Here is a 15756-nt window from a genome sequence, read left to right on the forward strand (position 1 = left end):
AATGGTAGTACTTGACAATAATTGACAAAAATGTAAGGAAATAATGTAGATTACAAAGAGCAATAAAAAAAAATGTCAGTGAAAAATACCAGACGTTTTCTGCAAACAAACAAAAAGCCCTTGATTTTTCCTGGAGCTCATCCAGAGGGGAGTTCATAATGAGAAAGGCAGCTGTAAGCATATTTCAGAACAGTCCTCAAGCAATGCCCTAAAATTTGACCTGGATTCACACAAGTGCAAGCACAAGGTAATTCTGTGGCTACGCTCAAATGACGATTGCAGATTATAACTTGACCACTGCCTGTAGATACTGCACTCTCTGGGTAACAAAAAAATCATGGGACAGACAGCCTGAGATTAAAAAATATTCATCATGAGAGAGCTGCATATTGCTTTTGAAATGTCTGCTTGAAATCAAGATGTATTTTTAAAGGCAATACCTCGTGTTCCTTTGGGGCAAGGGCGTTCAACCATCATTCCTCTTTGTGTTTGAGGCCAGCTAATCCCCCTGGCTTCAGTTGGTTCACAGAATCTCTCTGGCAAAGGGAAAAAACTAGTCACGGGAGGAATTTTGGTTGTGGAAACGGGTGGTGGTGGTTTGGGTCCTCTGCTTCCTTCCTTTGTTCCTCCAGCTGATGTTGTGCTTATGGGACCTCTCTGTGACGTAGTGCTAGTGGTTGACACTGTGGTTTTGTAAAGCTCTGCTGAAGAAGTTATTGTCACTGCTGTGGTAGGCACTGCACAGGGAAAAAACAGAGTAATAATAAAATAAATTACTTCTGAATTATATATAAAAAAAGTTATTTAAAAGCTATTTATGTAGCTTTCAAGGATTCTCTGGTGTCTCCTTTTCTTTATCTAATATTACTCTTATTGCTATTCTGGATGCTTTAGACATAACTTTGAATTTTTTTTGGTTTTTTTTTTTCTTTTTTTACTCCCAGCTCATACTGTTATGACGTTTCAGCACATTCTCCAAATAATCTCTTCTGTAATAAAATTGATAGTTACATTTCTAAAAGCTGAAAGGCATACTAGGGAATTATCAGTACATAACAAACACGCTCAAAGCAATTAAAGATTACTTAATCACATTTGCAGCAGGAACAACTCAATAGATAGAATCATTTGAATCAGTGTGCCGTGAACAATGTAGTCCAGCTTTGACAACAAAGGCAGCGGGCTGTAACTAACGAGACCATTTTTGAAAAACAGACCCCAAAACTTCAAGCCACCCAGTACACACCTTCCAGGGCAATAATTATGATAACATCTTCCTACCCAGCAGTTATGCTGCTTGAGAGAGCTGCATGCCTGATTAGCTCCAAGCAGAGGCAGCACCCAGCAGGCACATGGCATTCTCCTCTTTGAACATTTGGGGCCATAACATCCTTTTCTGATAGAGCAGGTAGGAAGACACAATTCACACAAGCCAGTGGCAAGGACTGAGATTTCATCTTCTATGAAACACCAGGCCAGGCTTAGGCCAAATCCCTCCTCTTTGGGATGTGCAGCTGCTCCTGCCACGGACCCACAGCAGGAACTCACAGCTGGAGCTGCTGAGGTACAGCCCAAGCCATGCCAGGGATCTCAGGCTTTGGAGAGAAATTATAAATTAATGCTAGCGGAGTCTGGAATGGGTGTGCAACACCTTCACGTGGATATTAAGAAATAATGCAAGTGAGCAAAGCAACTGCAACAGTTATCATTATTTCCAAATATTCATTAGTGTTCAAAATGTTTTACAGGCACAGAAAAGTACAGAGGCTTGTGCTGAGAACAAATAAGCTCACAAAAAGAATTTTTGGCTTCTTTCTTTCTTTCTCTTTTTTTCTGCCTCTGCTAGACCATTGCACTCTTGACTTACTGAACAGCGCAGCTTGTCTTTAAATCATTAAATCATAAAAAATAAAATAAAATGAAGAGCAGTCTTATTTTTTCATCAGTTGTTTTGTAAATTAGTGTCTTGCATAATATTAAATTTGCCATTTGGCAAATCACAATTTTTTCAAAACCCTTTTTCAGTTATGTTTCACTTATATTAGAGGTTTAGAATATTAATTTATTTTTTTATTTGCACATGAATTTAGGGTGAAGTTTTGATCATCATGATCTGTTTTTTCAAGACTAAAGGCAAAGATGTGCCCATCATCCCTCTCCTGCTCACAAACTTCTGCAGAGCCTGTCTTCTCTTCAGTCTCATTCTTGGCTGCTTGAACACAGCCTGTGTAATTGTGCTGAACTTGTGGTGTAGCCAGCGACTATTGAAACCCTCAGATCTGTTCTGCAAGTGCTCGCCTGACATCTTGTGAAACTGCTCTAATTTGCTTTTGATTACAATGCATCCAGCCCTCTAGTGCTTCCCAATTAACATTTGTCAAAAGCATTTGCAATCACTTGCACAAGTGTCAGGCAAGGCCTGCTGAATCAGGTCCTTGGGAACATGGAGCTCGTGGGGATGGGGAATGATGCAGGGGACAACCAATTATTACGATCCATCTCCTAATACACTCTGCTAATTAATACATATTTAAACATCAAAATGGATATTAGCATTATTGCAATTACTACTCAAACCTTGTAATGTTTAGGACAGTTTTGTCTCAGAAGCAAAATATCAGTGTCAGAATTCATAAAACTCTTTGAAGTTCAGTGGTGAGGTAACAATTTTCAGAATATATTTGGTGTTGCACCCTGAGCTAAAATAATTCTGCTGTCATTACACAACTTTAGTTAGTACAACTTTCATGCTATCCATTAAAATCAATTTCAAAGTCTATCAGCCATGATTAAAAAATGACCTGCATAGCATGGGGGTATTACATAGAAATATATAAGTAATCTCACATCGTAAGAGGAAGACTTGAAACTACCTCTCGCAAAAGAAAAAAAAAAATTAAAAATATAGCAGAAGTTTTTTCTTCAATCAAATTTTAGAAAAGAAGTCAGCATATTTAAGAATGCACCAAGAAACTTCAGACAGTGCTGGAAGTCTGGGAAAGAAGGTGGTTGAAAACTAAGAAACAGCCAAACACATCACTTCAAGGAGTATATCTAGCTTTTAGAAGGCAGGTCATTTTGTCTTTAATGACATGTGGGAACTTAATCTGCTCGGCCACTCTCCTGAGCTGCACGAAGACACATGACAGCTGCCACCACCTGATGTGTGTCCTTCCGAGAGCTGGGGGTGGTGGCATCTGTGGGCTCTGCCTCGCAGAGCCTTGGCCAATACAAGATATGGCAGTAATGATTAATAGGCTGCAGCAGAGAAGAAGAACAAACTCCATGTCAAGGTTGTTAACCTCTTGTTCTAAGCAGCAGGGGTGAAGCTATGTAGTTTTTGTCCAACACCAAAAAAGCCACTTTTACAATGTGAGATTCTATTTTGACTTTTAACTAGGCTTGATATGCTGAGGAGAAAAGCAAAACCTAGTTCTGCCTTCTTTTTTTATTAAGAATAGGTTCTTCTTATTATCAGCTGAAGACAGTCATTAAAATTAAGAAAATAAGAGAAAAGAGCAATAAAAACGTAAATCCAAAGACTCAAATTGAGGCGTAATTAATTTACATTTGTTTCATGCAGTTCCTAAGATCTGATTTAAACAGTTATGTATCCTATCTGTTACTAAAAATGAAGACACCACTGGAGTAAAACTTAACACCTGTTTAGCAGTGTGATGTCTATAAAAAACTTAACACAATTGCTGTAGGACAGCAGGGGAATAGTAACTTTCTTTCCCCAACTATCAGTGAAGAACAGATTTAGAGGAGGCACACAAGCTAACAACCTTGCCAAGAGGTTTCTAATCTAGGCAGGCATAAAAAAAGTTTAAAAACCCAAACTAATCCAAGCCAAATAAAAAATATCCCCACCCAAAATACAACTCTAACCTTATATTTACAATTGTCTTAATTGTAATGCCCAAATGATGTGCCCCTTCTGAGAATGGTTTCTTTCTGCCCTCTGGCATCCAGGTCATTTGAGAAATCAGCTGCACAGATTTTTCAGTTAAATGTATATTTTTACAGGTCAGGTATTTCAATTTATTCGGACACATGAAAATCTATGTGCTCACCTTTATTCTCAAAAGGTGTCATACATGGAGCTGCTGTGTAAAGCAACAGAGATCAGAAACCTGTGCAAATCAGAATTTTCCTGCCTTCTGCTTATTACTGCTCTGTACCTGTTTTTGCACTTCAGTGAATAGCAGGGAAGGTACTAAGAGTCACCTAATTACCTATAGGTGACTCCAGCTATTATGTTAGTCAGAACTCTATTGACCCTGCCAAATCCCATTCAATTGAAAGTGAAATGTTTACATAGTCATTTATAAATGTATACCTTGAAAATGATAACACATGTGACAAAAAAAAATAGCATAATACCTGTGGTTAAGAAATATGCTATCTGGTCCCCATTATGTTGTCTTTGCTTGTACAACCACTTTTAATTAATCTGTAGTCTATCAGATTTGATATACACGTACAGACCCAATTTACTTAGTTTGCTGCATGACTTTCTTGTAGATTCTTGGTGTTGCACTAGTTTCCTATTACTTAAAGCCCTTGATGACGTACTATCTGAGTTTCTGCTCTGTCCATACTCACAACATCCATCTCTTCCTGCAGTGATCCAATAATACTTAATGATGGGTATCATGGCACAAAAGGGGAGACAACTACAGTTTGAACAGTTAGCACAAATTGGGATGAGTGTAGATGAAATCTCTCCCTAATGCACTAACACAGAACAAAAGGATTTATCTTCTTTTTGTTACCAAGGAAACCTTACAATGTAATGCTTATATTCACTTTTCAGAGGGAAAATTCCTTCATTCTTCCTGGTGTTTTAACTTAGAATTCCATTAAAAATTCCTGTTTCACCAAGGATTCATTTGGACCCCAGTACCTCCTGTAGAAAGAATGTAACTGGATATATCCACTAATTTTACCAAGGATTTAAAAGCTCTGACTTGTCTCTAATTTTTCAGTGTCTTTTTGCAAGGCCTGATATATTTGATTTCATTTTAAAATTAGGGTTCTGATTTTTAAATGCTTTTTACACTTAATTGTAGAAAACATGCTCCTCTGTAACATCTGAGCGGTACTTGACAGCTGTAGCTCTGAAAACCATTCCTACATCTACACCAGAGACGCACAGCTGCAGGCTGAATGTTTTACACGTAGCATTGTCTTGGCAGACACCTTTCAAATGCACCATCTTGGCAGGCACAAGCACTGCAGAAACAGGAGGACCCCTTGCAAATGCAGTTGGGGCATTTGCCCAGCATCAGATTGCAGACGTGGGGCTCAGGGATGTGGTTCAGTGGGGAACTCGGCAGGGTGAGATTGATGGCTGGACTTAATGATCCTTCCATCATTCTATGATACATCTGTGTACTATAATTTCTGAGAGAAGCAGGAAGAAAATAATATAAAAAGAATAGGGTTAAGGGAGGAGTTTGAAGGGCTGCAGCCCCCACTGTCTGAGTACTAAAGCAGTAGTCTGTCTCCAGCAGGTACAGTTTTAGAAGTTGGAAGAGTTTCTCCTGAAGACGAAGAAAATACTGATACTGGGAAAGTCACAAGAAGAGAAAATGGTGTAGGTGTGCAGCAAGAGCAAGGTCAATATTAGGTTAATTGCAGTGGTATTTCAGAGGTTTCAACAGGCAGATTTAAAAATGAAGGAGAGAATACAGAAAACAAAGCCAGGAGTTTCAGGACATGGATGAGCCCAAGTTTTGGCCCTGGGAGCAAATTTGAAGGGAAAGTGCAACTCGAATCTGACAAATTCATCTTTCATGTAGGAAGAAAGACTGGTGTTTTTGAAGCACTTGGTAGCTGGACATTGTGGTGTAGACAAAAACTAATAGCCAAGACAGATATATAGGGAGAAAACTAAAAATCAGTGTGTGTCTTATCTATCATTATTTCGCACTTGGCAACAGAGGGAACACAGATTACTGAGTTTTTCACAATGGTCCCAAGGTAACCATTTGAAAAGAAAGGGCCATGACTTCCAATTTTGAGACACTGACCTTGTGACACCATTAAATACTTGATATTAAAGTACTGTTGCAAAGGACACTAAAAGAAAGTTCTTTTGTTAGGTGACTTACAGTATGTTATTGTAACTCCTATGTTGTTGAGTAGATGATTAAGGAATCTGAGTTGACCACAAAAAACCCAAACCAAATTAGAATTAAAAAAGCACAAAAACGCCATTCGTCGGGCATGCTTAAAAGTTGATCTAATTCCATATGAGATAAAAAATCCAAATGTGTATTACACATGTAAATCCTTTATATAATAGTTGAAGGACTGAGCTGCAATTTATACAGAATTTATATTGAAACAAAGAGGAACTGGAAATATATTAGAAATAAATATAGAGTAGATACCATAAAGAATTTCTCCTTGCTTTTATAGCAGTACATCTCAAGGACAATTATGTTAGATAATTTTTCCTTTCATTTAGTAGTTTCTAACTACAGGCAATTGGCTTAGGCAAAAGAGGAAATGACCTGAAACATATTCTTAGATCTGCAATATACATACCCACACAAAATTAAAATATTGGGTATTGGCTTTATGTAAGGAAAATACTGTGTGAATTTATGCATCACATGCTCAAATAAAATGAGTGTCTTCATTTGGTTTCTATATTTTAAAAAGACCACAATCAAAACATATTTACTGATGTCCTAATGCATTTAAAACCCAAACTCATGACTTACTCAAATATTCCTTGTCTGTCTTCATGGGTGAATGGGCAAATAGCTCAGAGGAGAGGCAAGCACCCTGCAGCGTGCCCTGGACCCATTCTTGCCTAGGTCTTGCTGGAATAAACAATTTCTGCTCCTGCCTTGCATGCCAGCAAGGAAGCCAGGAAGAGAAAAGGGTGCTGGTGGATGCACAAATCTGATTGTGAGAGAAGATGGGATGTGGCCAGCACATACACTATCTTAAGATCCTGAAGGCTCTCTCACAGTAAAAACATTATGAAATGTTTAACTGGAGACGTTTGGAGGTTTACTAAAGTGAACGAAGGATTCCACAAAGCCTTTTCTGTCCCTGCTTCTCCTTTACACTTTTTCTTCCATGCAGTGACTTAAAGATTAGCTTTTTTCACATTCACATTCACAGCAGCTGCCTGAACTGCAAAAGCTACTTAGAGCCTGCACCTCCATCTTCTCCTCTTACTCTTAAAGCTTTAGAGAATTTAAAATGCATCTTTGACTCAAATGAACTGAATGAAAAGTGGCATGCATGAGAACATATGAAAATGAAAGCTTTAATTTTTTTTTAATTACACAGGTGGTTTATCTCTCTGCTAAGAGCAGCTCCAAAGCCTCCCTGAGGAGTGGACTTGCTTTATGTACAGAGAGCAAAGCTGGCTAGTTCCCCCAACACCTGTAACCTGTCGGAGCCTGGCCAGGTATTGCCAGGGAGGTCTGCAGCAGACTGGAGAGATCACCCATGGCTTTGGAGATCACTAACATATTGGTCCTACACCACCCTGTTCTTCTGCCTCATATGCAGTTTTGTACCTGGTAAAGCTGTATGTGTGTTGTTATAATTGTGTGCATAATTCAGTTTGCACTGCTGTGCATGAATCAGCTTTGCTGAAGCAGGACAGCTACTTTTCACGTGGAGAAGCCATTATTATTACTTTCTTGAGGTAGAAGAAACGGCTGCTAAACATGCATAGCAGTTAGATGAGAGAAATGAAGTATTACTTTCATTGCTAAAGCGATTTTTGCTGCATATATCTTCTGCCACAGAGCATTTCTCCCCGTATTTACTCTCCTCTGTAGATGCTAATATGTGGCTGTGCCTGTTCATGTCATTTTTAGGGATTTCTGACACCTAAAGACCTCCATTTTTCTTTTCCCTTCTGACAGTTAGTATCTTTCATTTTAGGAAGTACTACTAACTTCTAGCAAGCTGGAATGCAATTGTAAGGGGCTTACTGAGAAATCCACTAAAAAGATGTCAGACAATCTTGTCTAACCCGACATTAGAAACTGTGAAAATAAGGCTGCAGAAAAATACTTATGCTTGGTATTGCACATTAACCCCATATGTCTCCTCTGGGACCTCCCAGCACACATTGCTCTGCACTGCTGGCGCCAAGAAGTTAAAAGGTCTGCGTGTGTGCTGCAATCAATTCAGAAGGCAGGTAACAACGAGCCGACGGGAACGGGCTTCGGGCTCAGCACGAAGCAACTCCAACTCAGCTTAGCTGTTGGAGTCAAACTGACTGATGGTATAAAGTAAATAATTCCCCAACTCATTCTCAACCACAGAAAAGCTACACACTTGCATTTAAAAAAGGAAAAAAAGAAAAAAAAAAAAAGAAAAAAGGCAAAAAAAGAACAGCACGAGCCTGTAAACCAAATAAAGTAATTCTATTTCTCTTCACAGGTTCTGCAAATTTGTCTTGCACCGCTGTAATGCTGCTCAGCTTAGCACAGTGCAGACAAAAAAAACCTTTCCTCACCTTTCTGTCATGGGCTAAATCTAAGACCAAAAATATCGTAACTTATTTCTTTGAATGGAAACACCAAGAGATCAAAATGAGAAAAGAAAGAAATTCTTACCTTGGGCAGGATCAGGTGGGCCGAACTCCAAGGAGTATCGCAGAATGAAGTTGTTATTCCACACATAGAGCTGGTTGTCTCTGGGGTTGTAATCCACTGCGGCGATGTACTGGTACTGGTTGGGAAAAGGAATGTCCACGTGCTCGCCCCTGCTCAGCCTGGTGTTGTAGATGTAGTCGATGGCGTTCCTGCCGGTCTCGCTCTCGTTGTCCTGATACACCGACCGCACCACGTACAGGACTCCGCATATCATGAAGGCGTTGGATGCCGCCCGCTTGTCGTAGGTGGTTTCCCAGGTGGCCTCGAAGCGCAGGGTGTAGGGGTTCAGCTGGCTGATTACTATCATCCCGTTGTTTTGTTCCGTAGCATAAATTACCCACAAGCCGTTTTCATCAACTGCCAAGTCAATATCAGTCTTTCCTCCCCATCGGTACGGAGAGGTGTCGTGGTAATTAGCATAATTGATTATGGCCTCTCCACTCTTAATTCTAGTCCTCAAGTCAAATTTTACTATGTTCCGAGTTCTTTCCTTGTTGAAAAAGACAGCTCCGTCGTACACTACAAATCCAGTACCATCCACTCGGTTTGGGAGTTTGTACGTCGTCTGCTGGCGTCCGTTCTGGAAGTCCTCTAAAGAAGCATATTCTATCAAAGTATCCGTGCGATACGGAGTCCATGGCATGAAGTATATTTTATCTGCAGCCTGGAGAGGGTCTTTGCACCAAGCACCTGCTTTTTGCTCAGCTTCATATAAATACGGTGAGTCCACGACTGCTTTCAACGTCCCCGGGCAAACAAAAACTAACAGTCACAGAGAGAAGTAAGACAAGAATTACGTCAAATTAAGACCTTCTCATAATAAAAATTAAAAAAAAAAAGAAAAAAAATAAAAAGGTAGGTAAATCATAATGACTGTGTCAGGAAGAAAAAAAAAATCAATTTAATTGGCACTAGATTATACCTTATGTTATAATTAATGCAATTATCACCCTTTATCATCCACTTTTCTTAAAGTTACCATGTTCTTGCTGTACCAGTATGGAAAGTGGATGGGAACTGTTTTCACTAGTACAGACCAAGGCTCAATGGCATACACAGACAGCTGAAAATGTAGAGCTAATCTTGCATTTTCATTTCAGACTTTTAGTGAGTACACATTAACGCTCCAGAGCTTTTAACTGGTGTGCAGCAGTGTGCTAGGTCATTTCAGTCCAAAAAAAATCACATCGACTTGTTTAGAACTTTAAGAAGTGGTGAGGCTGAAAAAGGAGGTGCCTCGATTAAAAATAAAGGAACAAAACAAATCATCAGGTATATAGAGAAAGCAATTAGGAGCAGAGAAAACAAAACACAACCAAAGCAATGAATGAAACAGACCAGGAAACCCTGTAACCATGGCATGCTATGGAGAGGGTTCTGGAAGCCAGGCAAGATGACACTTGATTAACAAGAATTTACCCAAGGGTGAGAGAAAGAGAGGGAAAGAAAGACAAAGAGAAAGGGAGAGAAAAAAGCAAGGGAGTCTTCCCTCCAGCCCAAGTACTTCAGACACTATACCCCGCCACCTACTTTAAGCAGCCAAGTCACTTTATTGCAAACAGTCGACTTCGTTATGAGGTGTACTTATGAGATCCTGCTGATTATCATAATATAAGAGTGTTGTGGGGAGGGGAAGGGAAGAGGTTAACATCCATAAGGCACATAACAAGGAGCTGGGGTTTGGACTGTATACGTTATTTACCTTTTTGCTCCACTTCTATTTTAAGCATCGGAAGAAAAATAAAAAAGTGCAAGGAAAAAAGAAAGAAGATTAACATAAATTGACTATTAGTCTAAAAGATTAAATTAGTAACAGACGCTAAATATAGGGAGAATAAGAACTGCACTATATTGGATAAAGAGAAACAGACAACAGGATAACCTAGCAGGAGAGAGATTCTACGGTTACGCAAATGAACATGGATCAATCATTTTAGTAGATTAAGGAGGGAATACAGATATGTTGACATGTAGTTTCACTTAGTGAACCTGAATAAATAATGAATTACTTTACTAATACATGCTATATACACTCTTCTTCTTCTAAAAGCATAATGCTAATCAAGCTGGTTTTTAAGCAACATATTAATTTATCATATATGTGCAAGTGCACATATACATATTGTATTAATTGATAATCAGAAACACAAAATTCAGTATATTAATTATATAGGTTTGCATATGTGATGATTAAACCTCCCCCATCTTTGCCCCAGACATTTCCCTGCTTTTCTTTCTTGTAAAGAAAGCAGCTTGCACCCTTTGGGTCTCCTTAGGCTGTATTTTATTTGTTTTCCTGAATGTTAATCTTGATAACTTTTGCCACTTCTTAGTCTATAACTGCAAAATCAGACTAGAAGGAATAAGCAAAAACATCTAGAAAAAAGGAAGCAAAAGCACAGTAAGCAAGAGGGAAAGAGAAGAAAAAATTAACAATTAGCTCATTCAGATATTCTCCAGCATCATCGATTAAGCCCAAAACAGCAAGCTAGTATGCAAGGACAGTATTGTGTTTAAAACAAACATCCATCTTGCCACCATACACGGAAGACATAAACTGAACCCAATTAATAAAGTTATATTACTATAGCAATTTTTCCCCTAGGAAGTTTTAAGGAAGTTACAGAAAGATATATAGCTGAAGCCCAGCTAGTAAATAGCTTTTCAATAATTATTTGCAATAAAACCTATTTCATATACTCTGTGGCCTTTGAAGTATGCTCCCTTGGTTTCATAAAATGACCTGGAAAATGACAGATGTACCAAGCTGTGTAACAGTAGCTGCTGAAACCAGGGAAGTGTATCAAAACTATTTGCACAGCTATTACATTTCCAATATTACAATATTATCCTGAAAAATGCCTTTGTATGTTTCATATAAAGTTTTGGATTTTCAGTTTCATTTAATAAAATTACATATGATTATTCTGGGAATGATATTGGCTGATTTGATCCAGTGTTTCTTCAGGAAACAATTCCAAAACTTTACAGGGGAACCAGAGGGTGTCAATATTTTCAAAATGAGCAGTAGTTTTCCTAGCCTTTGTACTGTTATACATCTTTAGGTAAAATACTCATTTTTCCATAATTTGTAATTCTGGATTTATCTGAGTAAACAGAAGATGTATTCTGAGGTGAATTCTTGGGTTTCACCATTAGTATTAATGACTTTCAGATGATTCTGTTTGTGAACTTCTATGCATGTGCTTATTTCTCACCAAAGAGCAATATTGATACTGTACCTGCTTAGAATTAGTAATAGGAGATGGGGGAAAAGATAGGGATAACTAAAATCATTACTGCCATGTCTGCTCTGCATGCATTGGTGTACAGCTGTACATTTTTCAGGGACAGATGGGCTTATTGAAATAAACAAAAGCTGCAAAGTCCAATCAATACACAGAGAGAGAGAGAATAAAACTCTTTAAAATGTTTTCTATTGAATTCCTGAGCCCAAAATAGGCTTAAAATAAAAATGCACAGATATACAAAATGGCACTTTTGATGTTCTTTATAAAAGGGCTGGCTTCTGTTAGTCAAAGTGCCAACACACATCGCAAAGCATAAGTGAGAGAAATGTCAAGTATAGTACTCTCAATCTCTTTGTAATTTAATTGATAGCACTCTTATTATTTCAGGACAAAGCAATGCCTATCAAATTTGTCTGGAATTTTTGTTAGAGATCCAACTGAGTATCTGAAAAGTTGCTTTGTTGGGTTTCTTTCACTTTGAGATGCAAAAAAGGAAGCATTTATTAAGTACTTTCAAACCTAATTAAATTTGCAAAATGAAGTATTTTCAAATAAGCAAAGCAGCTATGTACTTCTGGAGGCCAGCAAGACATAGAGGAGCTCATAACTGCATTTTGTACAAGGGTGACAGCAACTCCAGTGCGTAAGAACTCTCACCTTTCACCACAAAACCTATTAAAATTGCTGTGTGCCATCTCCCATGAACTGAAAGCTACCACAGTGAGTACTGCAAATTTTTTAGTCTTGCAGTAACTGAAGATGAAATTAATGAAATAAATGAACGCTGTTTAGAAGTGCTGTGATCACTAAACTCCTCCCTTCCTGGGCCCACAAGAGCTTATCCTACCTTCCTAGGAAGTCTCTTACACTGGTGAAGCTGCTGTATGCAAATCTAATAATTTCAGTCATTCTGTAAATTTAGATAAGGAGCTCTGGAACAAGGAAATAAAATTTAGATTTGGTAACTGGAATTTAGCAAGTATTAAAAAAAAGAGACTTGGAAAAATAACAGGATAGGATTTGTGGGACAGGGAAGAAAGAGAGCCAACAATCAAAACGGCTACTGAAGCTCAATATGATTTGAAACCAATCTTCAAAACTCATTTTAGTAACTGGCAATCTTTTTGATGACTGCTGGTAACGACAGGTGATGCATCTTACAGTTCTGGAATTGGGCAGTGTCATCACTGTACATGCTGCAGTTGACAAACTCCAAAACTTATAGACTTTGAAAAATAGGAAAGTATCCAGAATCCTAAATTATGACAGACACAGAATTACAGAGTTCAAAGGGTAGGCCAATGCAACTGACAAAAATAAACACTTTAAAATCAAAGTAACTACAAGTTAGAGTACAGGGTAGGCCGCGCTGTGGCACTATACTTCTGAAACTGGAAAAGAAAAGATTCCTGGAGATAGCAATACCCAATCAGTAGAACATATCCACACTTCTCTTCCTAAAACAGCATAAGAAATTATGTTTGAACATTATTTGCATTACATTTTTTCCTCTATGAGCTAGCCTACTGGAACTGGAAACGTAACTTCTTGTCACTCGACTGACCTCAGGTTTTGGAATCAGATGCACTGCCCCCTTTCTGAGAATTTGGAAATCAAAATACTGCTAAAGCAGAAGTGGTCTTTGTGGAACAAAACTTTGGTTAGATTGGGGTAAGACATCACTCCTCAAAAGTGGCACAAGAAGAACAGTTACAACAAGCCACCACTACTACACACAGGAGGAATGGTACTAGGGATCACTGTTTGCAGTAGGCTTCCAAACCTACAAATGGTACAGGGAAAAAAATCAGCAAGCAACCATTTCACAATGACACAGCAGAAATGAAGAAAAAACAGATGATCTGTGCTTGGCCTTTAACAACAGTGAAGGTTCAGTATGGTGAACGAGTACGGAGTAGTATTTCAGTTTCAGAATTCTAAATTTTGCAGGAAACAGTATGGATAGTTTTGGCATGGCTTTGCTTATGCCAGAACTCATTTCCTTCCTTTTTCAGTATATACTGTCACCACAGTGTTTTTGCATCTCAGACTTGGCCTGTTTCCTGTACCAACAGAAAATACGACTTTGGTTAAGGATTACTGCAGATCAAGAAATTCATGCCCAATAATAACTCAAGGGAATGATCAGTGCACTGCTCAAATTCCATTGCAAGCACAGCTATTTCTCTGTTGAGTTACGGGACGAGAGAGAAGTCACTGCAAAGAACCTTACAAGAAAGCAAAACCAGTTAAAAGTGTCGAATCTGCAGAACTTTCATGAACATGCATACATGTCAATAAAAAAAACATTAATTATTGCAAGGAAATAAGAAGTATATCTAAAGCTACTGAACTTTGGCATTATAAAGACTATTGCACAGAACTGCTGAAGTAGCCAGAACTTCACATTTTTCCCTCATCATGATTTCACTATTTAGTTTGTTTTCAGTGAAAAACTCTATTTTGCTAGCTGATTCAAGATACGACTGATATTTTGTCTTTCAATTAAAAGCAAACATTTCTTTCTCACTCTTTTCCCCTTTGCTTTTAAAGAACACAGTGTGAGTACCTTATTAATGAATTATTCACTCTGAATCTGTGTTCATTTATAAAGAAGCACAAAATCCTTTTACAATGTCCCCCAACTGGGTCACTTGCCTCTGAATGTCAGTGCTGGGTTTTGCTGTGCACCCAAAGTCACCACAGCAGCAGGTAGCCTTTCAAGTAGATCATGATTAAAATTGAAGTCAATTCCTGCTTTACAAGTCTGTGAGCCAAGCCAATTTGTCAGCAACTGGTTGCGGGCAAAAGTACAAATTTCTATCTGGCCTATTGAATAGCTAATTTGAGTTTGTTTTCTGGAAAAACAGTAGCCTTAAAAGCCAAACACTTAAGAACACAGACAGACACTTGGCCAGCATCACACCATGGCTTCCTTCCACACTTTGTGAAGCTAATTGGAGGCCCTAGCCTGCAAGTGCTTTGCATGCATAATGGGTCCATGGGCCATAAACATATGCTTCTTTTCCATGGAACAGCACTCCAGCTTCAATTGTGAGGGCCAGAGGAAGTGAGCAAGAATAAAAAGATTATACTTACTGTAAGGAACACATTCATACTGAACTTCTAGATATTTGTATGTTCCAGGACAAGGATCAGGAAACACATCTGACCCAGTAACTACTATACACTGTGTTCGGTTGTTGCACCTGTAATGGGAAAAGAAAGCAAGCTAATTAATTTAAAATTACATTTAATTTGCTAGTTCATACTAAAGGACTACATTGAGTGCTAACACTTTTCACACTTGGGCAGTTCAATCCATAAGACAACAAAGTTAATTAACACTAATTAGCCAAAGTCCAAAAAAAGACTTCAGGACAACATTTTAGTTCAGGCTCTATACTTAAAAATTTGGGGATCAATGCTATCTTAACTGTCCCCACTGGTAGAGACAGCTGTATCAAGTACCAAGTTTAGACTGATTTGATACTACTGTTCAATAAAATGAAAACAAAATGCAAAGACTATATGATTGAAAAAATGTGCAATTTTGAATAATGTAGGATGACAACAATGAGTAATTCCTTCCATCTTTAGAGACATACATCCTGCTGAATAGCTTTACATATCATAGAGATTTTTCTTGTGATTCAAGGAAATTATTTTGGTTAGAAGAGCTATTGTAGACAAAGAACATTAGCATTCCCAATTTAATTATTTTAGGAGCAATTGGTGGACTCTGTTAGGCTACAGGAAGCAGTAAAGAAAATTAATTCAGATGTATTTTTGAGGAGACTGAAACATGACAATTATTTGCTTAACAATGAAAGAAAGTGCATTTTCATACAAAAAAGAACTTT

General features: G+C 38.2%; 1 protein-coding gene across 30 annotated transcripts in view; it reads right to left on the bottom strand.

Annotated features, from left to right (window-relative positions):
- ADGRL2 (adhesion G protein-coupled receptor L2) overlaps window positions 1-15756 on the bottom strand; it is a 311598-nt gene that overhangs the window by 36050 nt on the left and 259792 nt on the right. For 23 of the 30 annotated variants that reach the window (XM_064720284.1, XM_064720305.1, XM_064720298.1 and 20 more), the window contains 4 exons: window positions 14993-15102; window positions 10345-10359; window positions 8604-9404; window positions 441-737 (listed from right to left, as the gene is read on the bottom strand). In XM_064720284.1, the coding sequence (XP_064576354.1) occupies window positions 441-737; window positions 8604-9404; window positions 10345-10359; window positions 14993-15102 (1223 nt within the window). The remainder of the gene's footprint in view (window positions 1-440; window positions 738-8603; window positions 9405-10344; window positions 10360-14992; window positions 15103-15756) is intronic. The other 7 variants (XM_064720306.1, XM_064720297.1, XM_064720304.1 and 4 more) reach the window with 1 other exon arrangement.

The sequence above is a fragment of the Zonotrichia leucophrys genome, chromosome 8 (assembly GCF_028769735.1).
Source record: "Zonotrichia leucophrys gambelii isolate GWCS_2022_RI chromosome 8, RI_Zleu_2.0, whole genome shotgun sequence".
NCBI classification, from domain to species: Eukaryota; Metazoa; Chordata; class Aves; order Passeriformes; family Passerellidae; genus Zonotrichia; species Zonotrichia leucophrys.